Raw genomic sequence first — 16,241 nt, forward strand, 5'->3', positions numbered from 1 at the left:
TGTGCTTAGTAAACACTTCTTTCTAGTGACCACAGCTCTGGGAATCCCTTTCTTTCGAGGCAAGATATTGATTTGTTTGTGGAAAAAGGCCAAAAGCATCTATCCATTCATCCATCTATCCATTTTATGCAGCTTATCCGGGGTTAGGTTGCAGGAGTAGCAGCCTAAGCAGGGAAGCCAGGACTTCCACCTCCCCAGCCACATTTGCCAGCTCTTGGGAGGTGTTCTGGGGCCCAGAACACCTCACCAGTGAGGCGTCCAGAGGTCAAAAACATTTATTGATTTTAATTTCCCTGTGTCACCACTGTTAATTTCTTTACTCCAATAAATGTTCCTATCAACACAACAAATGAAAAAGTTAAATATTTATGTTTTTCTAACCTGCACATGGGCCAAAATTAGGGATCCCACTGAGGAAACACAATGAACAGTAATTTGCTGCATGTGATCCACAGACTTTGTTGGTTGGCTCAAACATTCAGAATGATTCCCCGATGCTGATATTTATAGTTAATGTTTAGTATAGTAAAGATTTAAACTTTATCATAAAAAAACTATTTATTCAGCCAATTCTCTCATAGCAAATTTCTTTAATCCTTTCAGAAATCAGTGTATAAAAAACAAAGATAATAGCCTGCAAGTTGTAAGCTGAATAACAAATTCAACAGGATTGTAGCAGTGGAAGGGCAAAGGTTTGGGAAACCCCAATTGCCTCAAGTGAACATTTATACTGAAAGGAGAAGGACGGCTCAGAGAATCCTGGCAGATAGCGTTAGCCTCTGCGCTGTTTGTTTAAGCTCCTGAAGTCGAGAAGGGGACTTAAAGTTCTTCTGGCTAAAATTCCCTTCAAAAATGTCAATTATTCCAAGGGACACTGACATTCTTAACTCAACAGAGAGACCATTTTACAGATGATAGAAACTGCTGCACTTTTTAACTATCAGTGTTTCCCTTTTTTTGTCTTTTTAAAGTCTTTTGGATGCTTTTCAGTCTTATTTGTATTTATGCTTTTTGCACCAATGTGGTAGTTTATTTTGGAGGTGCTTTCCATTTTCCATTTTGTTGGACAATGAAGATCTATTCTATTCTATTCTATTCTATTCTATTCTATTCTATTCTATTAATCATTAACTATCACAAGCCCATCAAGTTCATGCTACAATTCTAGCATCATTTTAAACTTGCTCTTTATCACATACATAGAATATATCAAACAGCATTTGCTACAAAGAGGTGAAAGGACTCACAGAAATAATCGGTCGTAATGACAGAAGCTCTGGCCCTCCCCACTCGCTGCAGTCCACGTATTCTCCTTCTTCCAGGATGTGTTGCTGACCCTCAAACCCAGGCTGGCTGTAGCCCACCCAGCTGGTAGCAAGAAGAAATATATGCCCATGCTGCTGGTTAGAGCTGTATTTGTAGATTGTAAGTAGATCACATAACCTCAAAATCCTTATTTGGCACCAGATTCCTGGGTTTATTTTGTTCTGAGCCCAGAAAACCACTTAACTTGATCATGTCCTAGGAAATAGGGAAAGAAAAAGACTCACAATCCTCCAGTGATCTTTAAAGAACCCACAGACTTCAGTTTGCTTGTGTCAAAGTTTGCTCCGCCAGTAGCAATGCCTCCTTCAGTCTCACAAAAGCTGAAAACATCACTGTCGACTTCCACACAGGAGCCCACAAAGCCTGGCTTCTCATAAACCACAGCCTGCAAGTGAGAGAAGATGCAGTTTCTTACTAAAGATTTTCAATCCAAAAAAGTTTTCATAAATTCTCTATGGTGAAATTACATTTAACTAACATTAAAAAAAAACAAAAAAACAGGGATATTAAATAAATCTTAATTATTTTTGATTAACATCTTTTTTAATATAAAATAATGTTAAATAATAGGACAACAACTGAACAAGAAGACGGCTCTAAAAAGAGGCCATTTTTCACACAGCTCACTTCTCAGCTTTGGAAATGTCTGCCTCTTTGTGGCTGCCTTGGAAATTCCTCCACGTTAAATCTATTTTTGGCTTAAAGTATGATAAACAAAACTAGGGCCAGAGGATCCAGAGTGCAGTACCAGAGAAATTTTATGTTTTCCACGTGTATACTGCAAAAAACTCTTTGTTTTGTTAATTCTGAGTGTCTTTATTACTTTTAATAGGGCAACTCTATAATGTAGCAAAATAAAAACTTATTACAGCGGAGAGAATTGCACATACCTTGACTTCCTCAGGTTTCTCCACTTTTAAATTTCCCTGGAACAGAAATAGCTTTATTACTAACCACTCCCATTTCTAAACAAATATACACAGCCTATAAAAGCCATAGAGCTATTTTTTAAAGTTATAATAATGGGCTGAACATTCACAGAAGTGAAAATGAAAAAAGAAAAGGAAAGCACAAAACATACCAGCCAACTTCTGTCATACCTAAGTTTTGAACAGTCATAGGCCAGAGGGTGTGGAGAATATCAATAAAAAAGGGCTTATCAAAGCTGCTAATTCACTTCACAAATATAATGTTCCTGTGCTGATTGGAAAATCATCATTTGGAAGGATTTCCGCCATAAACCAAACTACTATATAATGGCATAATCTGACAACCGCTCGAGATAGAAAGTCAGGATCATCAGTTTATCTTTAAAGGTCCATAAAAGGTGAGCTAGATTGATTTTGCAGCTCAGTACTTCCTCATTCCTTCTACCTGTCTCCTGAAAATTAGTCTCACAGGCCATTTTGAGTGATGGGTCAAATTCTCACATGTATCAAGAGGAGGAATAAAGTCTAACAGAAGAGCTATTATTGAGGATGAAAATGTTATTTTTGGTGCCAGTGATATAAATAAGAAACCATGACACATTTTGACATACAATACGGTGCTGGTTCATCGTGAAACAATAGAAATATGATGCAGTTGTCCTATGTCACATTGATGTGCAATGATTTAAAAAGACAGCTTTGTCTTTTGCTTCATACTTTGCTGTTCAGAGTGAAGAAAGGTAAGACTTGAGGATGAGTGCTTAAGATCATAGAAAATGAGAAATGAGTGGAATAAAGTATAGTAATAACTTGTCAGATAACTTATCAGGGAAGTGTCAACGCATTTATAATTCCTCCTTTCAGAAACATAAATATCCTAGTAAAATTCTTGGCCTGCCCATATAAAAAAGATGAGGTATTTTCAATAAATATCAGATTCTATGCAACAGGCTCCACAGGTGCAGAGATACTGCACATGAAAAGTTAATGTGGTGAGAAAAGACAGAAAAACAGCGAGGTCAGCCAAGCTATGTCATCCCAAAAATGTTGATGTGAATCCAAATGTACAGCAGATATCACTGCCAAAGAGCCACACAAACAAAGTGGCTCAGAATAGGTAATCAGCTAAACAAATGTTTTGCCAGCAATGATGCACACGAATGACAAGAAATACTCACCATTTTAAGTGGTCTGAGAGATCCCACAAAGGGTGATGGAAAACCCCAGGCCTCAGGAAAAGGGTATGCTCCTGGTTCCAGCAAAGACACTGTGCCCTCGAATCCTGGATCACTGAAAATCTGCCACCTGAGGAAAAAAAAAAAATCAAGCACATTATCATTATGTCAAAAGGTCACAGCAGATTATGCCAAACTATACCTCCTAGTAGTTTGGTAATCATTACAAGTCCTAGCATTAGGTAGCTTCTCTTGGTTTTAAAACAGCTGTTTTCTGAAAAATGTAAAACTGACTTAAATAAGTAGCGCATGTTTATGCCTTCACAACATGACCTAATTAATACACACTAAGTCTCATTGGTGAAGTAATTCTTTTATTTGGGTTCAATCCAGGACAGAACAAAGGACATTTGTCTTTAATTAAAAAATCTTGGGAACAAAATGCGCCAGTTCAAAGACTTCTCTTTACATTTTATATTTAGTGTGGGCAGCTTTTGTTGAAATTCTGCCCCCATATCTCTGACATTTTGAGCCATTGTGTAACACAACACAATGCCTCATACCACTCACCAAGTGAGTGCCTCTGGGAGGATCTCATCTCTTTTGCCTTGTGCTGAGGAAGTGATACTTAGAAGTGATTCCAATCTCACTCAGCTCAAAGATTCATAATAACAGAAGTCAATGAATCCGTTCGCTCTGTGAAGTCAAGAGATAATTACATCTGCTCAACAGTTTTGTTGTACTGAACACAACAAGAAGAGCTAAATTTACTGGTGATTATCTGTTGAGCAAAGACAAGTTGGCACGTGAGAGCAATAATCTTTGTAGTTTAATATGTGAGATCCCAAAACAATAATGAAAGGTTTTTTAGAGTTGTTCCAGAGTAAAGCCACAAAAGCAGCTGTAGGGCAAAAAGGTCTAGTGCTATTCATTTCCTTCTGGGGCAGGGCACAAAATGTACCGCATGCTTACACCTCTAATGTGGAAAAATATTCCCCCCTCTAACAAGTTCCCTCCACACCTCTATCGGTTTGTTGCCGCCTTTCTAGTTTCCACCTATCAATTCTTTCTATTCTGACATGCAGCAGCAGGGCTGACATTCCAGGTTAATGAGTGAGAATCAAAACCAAAGGCAAAGATAAACACAAATGAACAATGTAAAAAACATGAGATCTCAGGTATTTGTCAAAGCCACACAAAGAGAAGATCCCATTAAAACAAAAACGTTTCTGCGCCCTTCTCCTGAAGCTCTCATAGCTGCCAGTCAATATGAACCAAAAATCATTGAGGTGAGTTGGGAGGGTCTAATTACCTTGTAAAGACTGTATTTTTTTTCCTCATTTAGACCCTGAAGTGTACACGACCCTAATTGCTTGTACAGTTTCAACTAAACTACCAGCTTTTACTGCCAAGTATTGTTTTGCACTGCAAGTAGACTATCACTACAATCTTGATGTCAACCTTTAAAGTCCCAAGTTTTGGCCATATTTGTGAGTAAATATATTTTGTGCTCCAGTACATCTCAGTCCTGCAGAGAAAAAGGAAACCTTGCAAAACTGTGCTTTTGGGGTCTTTATGCATTCTCGTGGGTATCATTTGTTTGGCATAGACATGTAAACCACAGATTTACATATAGATTTGCAAGGAACAGTTGTGCAAGAATTTGCTGATTTTGCACAGATGCAGTTTATACAAAGTCTATTTTGTCTCCCCAATCAGTAGTTTTTCATTGCTCAAATGCATCTTTTCCATATCAACCTAAATAGCTTGAAACCCTGAATGGAGTACTTTAAGAGGCAACTGCTGTCATGGATAAAGAGTAATAAAAATAAGTAGATAAAAGGTTTTTTTTCCCCTTTTTTAAAAGAAACCTCTCTTAAATAAAATCCAAATGTTAATGACAACCATACTCACACCCCGGAGTGCACTTGGATGGAAGCAGTACTCAGTGGAATGCCGAATGAGCCTGTCTCTATAATGTCATCATGGTAAGGTGTTACTCTGCCACGGCCCTCTGGTTCAGTGAATAGATCAATATGGGGGATGCTGTAATCCTACAGAGAGGAGAGATAAACACCAACTATCAGCAGTAGCCCTTGCCATTCCTTCAATGATTCTTTCCTGGAAATGGAAGAGAATAATAAGCTGAGTCATACTCCCTTCCCTTCTGGAGTGGGCTGGGTATCAATAAAGCAATTTCATTGAGATTTAGATACTAAAGACAATATAAGTTGGCGGTTGTGTAATCAGTGCACTCACCCTGACAGCAAGTCGAATAGAGCCGATCTGCATTGGCGGACTGTTGTTTGGCTCGTTTTCCGGTCCAGGCTCTGCCCACACATTTTCCAACTCCATGGCCCCCTCCTCCAAAGCAATGATGCGTCCCTGAAAATCAGGCTTCTCGTAGAGCACCCAGCTGAATTGTAAAGACAATTGTTATCATAGGGAACACAACAGAAACAAAACAAATAAGAACAATGAGGCAAAAGTGATGCAAATGCAATTATTTTGGTTATTATCATTATTAACTGTAATTATTTGATAATGACAGTTTGACAATTTTTTACTCCTGTCTTAGAGAGGTTAAAATGCTAATATAAAGTGCCCTGATGTCTTTGCAGAATATCTCATTTTCTTTACAACAGGCAAAGATATTCTGTCTTGATTAAAATACAAGGCATCAAATGGTATTGATCTATTCCCTTGTTCTTAAATCAATCCAAAAACAGACAGATGCAAGAAGTTATGTAACTCTCCCTTCTGCTATATTTGGTACAGGGCCATCATACTGCAGAGATGCATCTTGAATGTCAAAGGTATCACAAAGGTACACTGAATAGGTATTCTTTAACTGCATCCTTGTCATCTGAGCAAAGGGATGCACACACAGACACACACACAAAAGTGCAAATAAAGTAGATGTTTTCAACCAGAAGGCTGCTGAACAAATGCAGTACTGAAATATGCAAAGTAATTGAAATCCTGGTTTTATTCATTCCATCCTGAAGAAAAGATGGTGGAGGTCTAGCAAGTTGAAGCAAGGCTGAAGTAATTCAGATTAATGGGATGAGTGGCTTTGTTATCCTAGCACTGAGGCCACTGACATTTACTGATGATGAAATGAAGATGCATACTGATGTTGCAAAAAAACCCCATAATATTTAAGGAGTTATTGGAGTTATTGGTCTATAACGATAAACAATAGTTACACAATTTCCCCTGCTAATTAATGTAACAGGAATTTATCATAAATTAACTTGGACATAGGCAATTTCAGTTGTACTGTTTTCTGATTGGAGTGAGTTGACAGAACAAACAAGGTGACAGGAAGAACTAGAAAAGCACTTGAAGAGTACACACTTTCACCAAGCAGCTCCTTTCCACCCAAAAGCTATATACAACTCTGTGTCCTGTCATGTGCAGAAATACTCTGATGACTGTGCTGTTGTGGGACGTATCAGTGACAGACAAGAAGCTGAGTACACAGAACTGCTCAGTCGGTTTGTGAGCTGGTGTGGAAACAATCACCTCATCTTGAATACCAACAGAACTAAACAGATGATTGTTGACTTTTGGTGGAACAAGGGTAAACAAAACCCTGTCTACATCCTAGGAGAAGAGGTGGAGGTGGTGGAAGAATACAAGTACATCAGAGTTCAGACAGACAACAGATTAGACTGGAAATGCAACACAGAAACATCTACAAGAAGGGAGAGAGCAGACTATTTCTTAAGGATGTCGAGCTTTGTCAATGTCTGCACACATATGGTGCATATCCTCTATAAGTCTGCTGTGGAAAGCACAATCATCCATCTAATGGGGGCAGCAGCATCAGAGTCAGAGACTGCAAGAGACGGGACAAACTATTCAAGAAGGCTGGTTCTGTGCAGGAGGAAATTCTGGAGCCGCTGGAGCTGATTGTCCAGGAAAGCATGCTGCACAAACTGCTGAAGATCACTGATGCTTCCTCACATCCTCTGCACAACATGGCGAAGAAACATAATGTGGTCACTGTAAGGCTTCTGTCAAGTCCAATGCAAGACAGAAAGGTACCAGAGATCCTTCCTGCCAGCAGCCATCACCATCCAGAACAAGGCTTTATCAATTACTATTGTTCTAAATTTAAAGGGGAAAAAAACCCCACTACAAATGGAATTTTCCTCCTCCATTAACAACATATTTTTCATTTCATTTTTCATATCATTGTGAAGAATCCTTTTTAAAATCCATGTGTCAACAATTCCCTCCAAAAAGACAAAAAAAAAAAATCCCCCCAGTAGTTTTTGTGAAAACACACAGACAGACAAACACATGCAAACACATAACCTCCTTAGCAGAGGTAATAAAGCTCAGCTGCTGGCCTGGTCTGTAGTAGGTTTACTGCATTGAAATGCCTCAATGCCTGATGGCACAAAGTCAAATTCAGACAAAATAATTGGGAAAATCTTGGCTTAATCGCAATCAGTTTTGCAAATAAACCCCAGAGCAAAAAGATTTCCATATGAAAAGCAAATAAAAAGCTTTCAAAGTAGGATTTATGGAGAATGAGAGTGGTTAGCAAGAATGACACTCACTTTAGCTATCACACCAAATTAGTTCAGTGAAAAGCTTGAAAAGCCAACACTGGCCTCCCAGAGATACTTGACATTAATTAAAACTAAACTCTCCAACATTTTTTCTTTCCTTCATCTGAAAGTTTTGACTGTACAGTGTGCTGATGCTTACCATCCTCGAACCACCTTCACAGATATGAAAGGGGAGAGCTGCATCGATGAAGCATCAGCAACATCTCTGAAAATCTCATATGCTTGGCCGCCGAACTGAGCTTTTTCAAACAACACCATCTGCATAGAGACACAAGTCAGTGAAAAAAAAACATCACATTATGCATGGAAGAAAATATCAAAAAGCCATAGTTGTTAAATATTCTACATTAAACCAAACTTCATCAGGTTTAAAGAGCATCCTAACAGAAGTACACTACTCTTTAGCTTCCTTTTATGCTTCAGTTACAGCATACTGGTGTTTATCCACAGCAAAAAGCCCATACAGGGACGTAGTTATGACAACTAACAGGGTGCACTGTTAATGCAATGAGTCACTTTAACATGCTGTAAAAATTTCCAAGTGAATATTGAGGTTGGTGAAAGACAAAGAAATTAACCATAAAAAAGAGGCTGCTCTGGAAAATAAAATGCTCCCTTTTTTAGTTTAATTCCTAAAGCCAACATCAAAAACTCTTAATCCTACTCTAAATTTTTAATTTCCAGACAGCCGATCCCCAGCACAGCTGAAGCAGAAAGTTAACTGAATGAATGAATCCCTAATGTGTAAGCAAGAGTCTGAACACACTGAGTGGTAGGAGAATATCTGACTTTGCAGCTGTAATGAAGTTAAGCAATCATCAGGAATCCACAAGTTTGCTCTGAGTTAGCAGCACTGGAACTCACAATGGTAACTGTACCCAGCTGAGCATTTGGACTAGACTTTCTTTTTTTTTTTTTAAATGCTCTGTTTACCCCAAAGAACACCATATGAAAAGCAGATGTTTTAACAGAACAGAGGGATGTCTGTTGAAATGTCTTCTCTCCATCTTGTTTTTATTCTGTGCAGGCAAAGTTGTGCCAACCGTACCTTTCCAGGACGTTTGTGAAATCCCTTGACAGATTTTACCTGGAATGCAGAAGCACATAATTATGATTATGCAGCAAATATCAATAAAATGCTAACCATGCTGTTCTGCATTAGTTTGTGCTGCAGGCTTGTGAATGATCCTTGAACTTTCAGTTAAGTTACTTGGTCACAGTGGGTCTATCGGGAATACACAGCTATGATTTTACACTAAAACACCACTCTGACACAGACCAAAGAAAATGTTGCTTTGACAGAGGACACATAAAAATTTCCAAACATCAGTGAAAGAACAGTGAAACATTTCAGCTGTATTAACGAGAAACGAATGACATAGTTTTTAGACTTAATGGCATATGTTAATCCAATGAGATCAAAGTAACTTTGTTAAGATAATACTCTTTTAATAAATAAATCTTACTTGCAGCTAAATGTGCAAGCATCTAAATATCGGCTACAGGTTAAAATACAACTTGACAAATTATGGTCAGTCAGCCTTTGTTATAATAAAATACTGGATCAATTACAAGCCATTAAATTAGGACGTAAATGGAAGTTTTTACCAGCAGATACAAAGCAAATGATTATTAGTTAATTCGGTAAGATAATGAAACCAGCAGGTTAAAACTTACTTTCTTTGTTTCAGAAAGTAAGTTTTAATAAAACAGTACACCATAAACTGAGATGACAGATTTTAATAAATTGGTACAGCTTCAACATACTGAGCACACTTAAGTACTCACTTTATGACTTTTTGCAGACAAGCACATATTTAACCCTTTGTGTGCCGTGCCTGTCTTTTATACCTCTGCTCAAAAATTGCATACTCATAATTAAATAATTGTATTTCTGCAAAGTATATTTGAATACTTTTGGGGTAAAAGGAGCGCTTGTGAGATTTGTCAAGATGTTCAATTATCATTTGTGTTACTGGTGAAAAATGAATGAAGATGCCACAGAGACAGTTCAAGTAATGTTTCCAAAATTGCCATTTAGCACAGTTTGGCAGCATCTGTTCTCAGCATCCCCCAAACTGGTGTGCACTAGGTTGGCAAAAGTTAATGTAAAACAACACTGAGGAAATATTGTGGTGATATCTATTAGTTACAATTCCTTTGTCTCCCTTTCCTGTAAGATCTCCCCTAAACTAAAAAAGAAACAACAACCTGTGACCTCTAAACTTATCCAATACTGACATTATTTGTTGTAAACTTTGAGAGCATTTACGAGTTGAATATCATTTTTGAGCAGGTGTGAACTTATTACACTGTCATCTGACCCAAGTTTGGTGCCTGTATTAAAGTCAAATTTTGATCAGATGTCCCAGAATGTCCCAAACATTGAAGCCCAGAAGTTTCCTTGTAGTAAAAAAAGTTGAATTAAATGCTTACCAGTCTTACAATGAAAATACACCATCTCAACTTGAAAATTGTGAAAAAGATCTGTTAAAAGCCACTGTAACTTACCAATCAGTAGTTTTTCTGTTAAATAGATTCATCTTTCACCAGAAATAAGTCCATAAATTAAGTGAAGAAATGTTTTGAAATTAGTTAAGGAGACACAAGAGAGCCCAAAAGACTTTCCAATTAAAGATTAGTTTCTGCACCGCTTATTTATTTAATACAACCAAAGAACAAAGAGTTAATTGAGACAAAACAATTTCCAAGAAAATCTTTTGTGGTACAGCTTTAAGGAAAACTAAGGAAAAGCATTGTTTCCTGCCAGATCAGCAAGCTGGCAAGTATTCCAATAAAAGTCTAAGATGACTTTTGAGCCTCTGGGCAATACAAAGGTAATTTGTAATACTAAACTATAAGGCATCCTGTAGAAAAATGTAGATGAAGCATGAAGCACACTTACATTATCTCTTACTATTCCTTGTGGCTGAGTCAAAGTCTGTTTGAACTCAGGGAGTGTAGGGTGTGTGGTTGAAGGAATATCAGGAAAACGTGGAGGTGCCGTCTCAGGAAGCACTGGATTTGGCTTTACGACCATGTCTGCCTTACCTCCAGATACTACACTGGTCATTTTCCCAACAGACTGAGGGGAATAAAGAAAAAAAAAGTGGAGTGAGTTAATAGTGTGTCTTTTTTTTTTAAATGTGTTGTGGTGGTCTTCGCTGCTATTTACATATTATTCTTACACTCATCCATTTCTGTTCAGTTCACCTACTGTACATAATAATTAGGATCATTCTCAGTTACATAAAGTAACACTAACCTCTGGTTTGACTTGATCCTGTCCTTGTGTGATCTGCACTGGTGTTACTTGATCGAGTGGGAGGTACTTCTCTAAATAGTCAGGCAGCTTGATGTCGTTAAAAGAAGGAAGTGGAGGTCCTGAGTCACTGGCCACAGCCTCTGCAGTCTGGACTTCCTCTCTGCTCTGTTTGGCCAGAAAGTCTTTGATTCCAGTTTGAGCTGTGGGGCTTGGAGTGGCTGGCTGGGGTTGAGGTAGCGGGCTGAGCTGGGGGGCTTCACCAGGTGACAAATCCCCTGAGCCCTCTGCCTGTGTTTGCATTCCTTTCCTCTTCCCTCTTAAGCTGGACGAGGTTAGACTGCTGAGGATGCAACTCTTCTCCAAGCGAGACTTCACTTTGATCTGATCATCTTTCTCTTCCTTCATATCCTCCTCGTTCTTGTCCTTGATACGAGAGTTATTGTCCAAGCTACTGAACAGCATGCTCCTTTCAGCAAAGCTAGCCCTGGCAGGTAGCTGGCCAGACTTCGTCTCTGTGCTCTGGAGCTTGGCTAAAAAGCCTGGAACTGTGTCCACTGAGGACTTAGTCTTCTTACTCAAGCCAAACGTAAACTCCTCAGGGTCAAACGTCTTCTCAAAGCGGTCCTCTCTGATGGCCGGCATTGCAAAGGGGGGCTGAGGTGTACGTAGGTGGTTGTGCTTACGTGGTGGGAGGGAGAATGGGGCACAAAGTTTCTTGATTCGTTCGACAAAATCCTCATCTAGCTCACCAGAAGTGTCCAGGAGATTGCTCTCACTCCCAGAGGAGGTCAGCTTATGCTCTTGGAGTTTAAGCTTGCGTTTGGGGAAGTCTACATCCAGCCAACTAGAGGGAGCATCTCGTTGTTTTGATGAATCATCTTTGCTCAGTCCTGGTGGTAACTGGAGTCTCTTCAAGGATGAATGCTGATTTGGATGCGGGATAAGCTTGTTAGCCTCTTGAAAATCAGCTACTTTTAGAATTTGACTTGTTTTGTCTTTGCCTGTCTCCTTATTAAATATATTGAGTGAATGTGAAGAGAAATCACCATTAGCTACAGGTGAAGGTTCACTCACCGACAGAGTGAATCTTTTCTCACTTGCATTTTCTTTTTCACTAACTGTGGAGGAGGAAGTGATGCTATCAGGGCGACTCCTAGTTATTTTTCCTTGATCTTTGAGTGAAGCTATATCACTGCAGCTCCCTGTATGCTTGGATTCCTCAGACTTTGTGTTGCTAGAAGCTGCTTTCAATTCGTCTCCCGAGATTTTACCATCTGAGAGCACAGATTGGACAAAACTTCTTACTCCATCATCCTGCCTGGCTTCTGCAACTGCAGATTTGCAGTCAGAAACAGGAGAAGGCTCCTCAGCAGACAAATCCTTCTTTACCTTGTGGCTTGTGCCACTATGTCCACTAAGTACAGGAGTGCCATTAGGGACTTTTGCACTCACTCCCTCATCTGCTGTAGTTGCTTTGAGATGTTTCGAGTTGTTTAATTCAGCATTATTAGCTCCATGTGCACATGAGTCATCGAGTGAAATTTCTGTTTTTTCCACAGACAGAGAATCAGGTTGCGGCTCTGCTGTAATCACTGCCAGCTCTCTTTGTGTTCCAGGGCTGTCTGCAGGCTGTACTTGCCACTTATGAGGCACATTCGTAGCAGTCTCTACCTTCTGGGGTTTTGTCTCCCTTTCAGTGCCACTCACAGCCTCATCAGTCTGCGTGATGGTAGAAATAGCAGCTTTATCTACATGTGTAGTCACAGTCTGATCAGAATGTGTTTGAACAGAGAGTCCTGATGATTTGCTTGTGTTTTCTGATGACTGACTTAGGGCTTCTGGTTGCTTAACTTTTTTAGTGCCCCCTTCCTTTTCTAAGGTGACTTGTTCTTTATGTGAAACCTTGTCCTTTGTGGTGCTCTGATCTAAATGCAGCGGCTGCGGTGAATTTCCTTTGCACTTCTCCTCACTATGATTTGTTTTCCCACTGCCCATTATGTCTAATTTCTTCACAGCTTCAGTCTCAGCTTGATATTTTAGGTCTGTGTCTTTACTTTGGGATTGCTGTATTTGCGACGTTTCTTCTTCAGCATGTGTTCTTCCTTTTCCTTCACTTTTTGATTCCATCTCCTCTGGTGATTCTTTATGTAATTTATGTGGTTCAACAGTTGACCCCTGCTGCACTGCAGGAAACTTTTCATCAGGCTGATCAACTGATGAGGAGGAGGCTGAAGTTTCTCTGCCGTCCTCCAAGGCAATTTTTCTTTCCGGTGTGAATGCAAGGCTGTGTTTCTCCGATTTTACCTCCTTTTGGGGTAAAACAACAGGCTCCTTGTCAATGGGCGTCTTTGTTTCACTGTTGCAAGCGGCAGTATCAGGTTCATCTTTGTTGACAGGCAGTTCAGGTGATCCCTTCTGCCTGTTGGCTGCTTTTTCAATGTCATTCTTTTCAAATGAAGAACTTGTCTGTTTGACTGATACCTCTGACTCCTTTTTAGACGTCTTCTGTTTATTGTCATTCAATGGTTGTTTAGCTGGTGCATCTTCTAGAAGTTTATCAGATGCTAATGAGACTTTTCCTGAAAGTTGTTTGGAGGCAGAAGTGTCCTCTGTATTATCCACCAGCTTCTGTTTTACAGCAGCATCCGTTGGTTTGTTTAGGACATTTGGGCTGGTGGGACTAGCTGGATCTTTACTTTTCTTCTTTTTAGAGCGTGAGCCTGTTTTGTTAGGGCCTTTGGTGTGTGTTTTTCTATTGTTGGTCACATCTGCAGGATCACCTGGATCTTCAACTCTCTCAACACCTGTAGGTTTCGTATCTTGATCTGCTGTTTTTAAAACAGTTGCTTCCTTTGTTTCAGAGTTTGGTGATAGTCCTTCCAGTATGCATATCGGTACCCCAGCATCAGAGTTACCTTGTCTATCAGGTTTTGCTGTTATCCCTGAATTTGTTTTTGTATGCCTCTGCTCTTCAGTATCCAGTTTACCCTGATTGCCCAGTTCTTGACACTTTGATGAAGCAACTGCGACAGACAGGGCGGATTTTTGAGATGTTCCTGTCTTAGCTGGCATCCGAATCTGCGCTGCTTTGGCTTCTGGCGTAAAACCCTGTGCAAATATCTTTGCTCGCTCCTTTATTGTTATCAGCTTCTCCCGTGCAGGTGATGCAGAGCTTGACCTGGTTGAGCTGTAACGTTCAGTCGACCTTGACCTCTGCTCGGACAAAAGAACGTCTGCTTTAAACTTTCCCGCAACTGTTCTGCTTGGGGAAACATCAGCACTCCTCGGGGCTCGAATAGTCTTGTTGTGACCCAAATCACGCTGGTGCCGCTCAAACAGGCTGATTTTATCTGCGATCCGGCCAATACCTGGCTTAGTTTCCTCCACAATCTTTTTTAGGTCATGAAGTCTGTGTACAAGAGAGAAATGTCATAAATGAAGATAAACAACATTTTGCAACATTTTAAAATTACAACCTCAGGTCAGGAAAGTAACTTATAAATCTTACTTTAATCTTTGGATGATTATTTAATCACCCAAAGATAAGAATATCCTAATTTCATCTGTGCTTTATAAGGCCTGCCCTAAAACCCACTGCTGAACTTTGTGTTATGACTCAGAGCGTTGGTTCACTCTGTTGATTCCACCCTCATAAGTTAACTGTTAACATCATGTTAGAGAAAATAAACAGTGTAATAAAATGTCATTAAGTAAAAACACATGGGTAAGTTAAATAGTTAGTCTTAAAACTGGTATTGTGAGTGGACTGTAAAACTACTAAAACACTGTACTGTCTTGGAAATGTAATAAATATTTCAGTAATTAATTTATTAATAAATATTTTCCTCTTAACTTTCTACTTACCTTGCGTCAATCTCTGTTTTGGACTCATCCTTTGCTTCCTCACTGGTTTTCTTTAGTGTTGCATTCAAATCCTGTTGATTTTCTTCTTCATTTTTCATTGGATTCAAAGGCACGTACTTTGGGTAGATCTTCACTTCACTGTGCGAACACTTAATACTCCTGCGTTTGGACTCGGGTGTCTCTGTTTTCCTCTCTACTGTGTAATTGCTGTCATTGTCCTCCATGTCTGCACTCCCATCTACCTCATGTGTCTGAGCGGCAAGAGTGACTGAGGCCAAATTCTGGAGGTTGTCCAACTGCTTGACTGTATCAGGGCAGGTAATCTTACTTTCCCCTCCTTCAGGCGAAGCCTGTAAGGTAGGGTTATGCTTGAGGGAGGAGTCAGCTGGAACTTTTCTCATGCTGGTATCTGGACTTTTGCCCTGGGGATTGGCCTGTGAGTTACCTGGTTCAGGGAATCCCTCAGCAGGAGGTGCATTTGCAGGCTTTTTTGCCTTTGGAGTGTTCTTTCCATCTCCCTTTGAGTTCCTTCTGGCTTTCTTACTACGGCCCATGCTGTCAGCCTCTGTTTGTTTTTTATCAGGTTCAGACTCTAACTGTGAGTCTTTGTGTGGTTTCAGTGACACTCCCACTACAGCACTGTAATAACTCTGTGCCCCAACTGCAGGCCTCACATTTTTTGCACTTGTTAGGCTTGAGTTATTTGGTGGATCAAAACTTGGTGGGGATTTTGCCTTTGGGAGGACTTGCAGGCTTTTTTTGACTGTGGTGCAGACAACTTCCTGTCCAGCACAAGGGCCGTCGTCACACTGAATCACACTGGTCTCCTCCAGGTACACGTGAAGCTCTGTACCTGTTTGGACATGTGCATGAGGCTGCGTTTGGGCCTGGTCAGAGTCCCATACCACACCCTGTTTAAAGGAGGAAGAGGGATCTGTCAGATGACTGACATTTTTCTGAAGATTCCCAATTTCTGAAGAACCGTTGCTGCTCTCCTCCCACTCCAAGCCCTGCCCTGTTCTCTGCTTCCTGCACTCCACAAGCTCCTCCTCTTTTGGACCTCCTTCTCCAGTCTCAGTGCTGCACACAACAGAGC

At 40.0% G+C, this 16,241-nt stretch overlaps 1 protein-coding gene across 1 annotated transcript in view; it reads right to left on the reverse strand.

The window, feature by feature from the left end:
• Positions 1-16,241, reverse strand: part of LOC306767160 (uncharacterized protein) — a gene marked incomplete at its 5' end in the record, with an annotated part of 28,586 nt that overhangs the window by 11,738 nt on the left and 607 nt on the right. The window contains 11 exons of the mRNA XM_079255082.1: positions 1,248-1,368; positions 1,551-1,711; positions 2,217-2,252; positions 3,434-3,560; positions 5,345-5,484; positions 5,690-5,846; positions 8,156-8,274; positions 9,065-9,103; positions 10,922-11,101; positions 11,282-14,690; positions 15,146-16,241. The exon at positions 15,146-16,241 is cut by the window's right edge and continues 280 nt beyond it. Of these exons, the coding sequence (XP_079111208.1) occupies positions 1,248-1,368; positions 1,551-1,711; positions 2,217-2,252; positions 3,434-3,560; positions 5,345-5,484; positions 5,690-5,846; positions 8,156-8,274; positions 9,065-9,103; positions 10,922-11,101; positions 11,282-14,690; positions 15,146-16,241 (5,585 nt within the window). The remainder of the gene's footprint in view (positions 1-1,247; positions 1,369-1,550; positions 1,712-2,216; positions 2,253-3,433; positions 3,561-5,344; positions 5,485-5,689; positions 5,847-8,155; positions 8,275-9,064; positions 9,104-10,921; positions 11,102-11,281; positions 14,691-15,145) is intronic.

Source organism: Telmatherina bonti (genome assembly GCF_933228915.1).
Source record: "Telmatherina bonti genome assembly, chromosome: 16".
NCBI lineage: Eukaryota > Metazoa > Chordata > Actinopteri > Atheriniformes > Telmatherinidae > Telmatherina > Telmatherina bonti.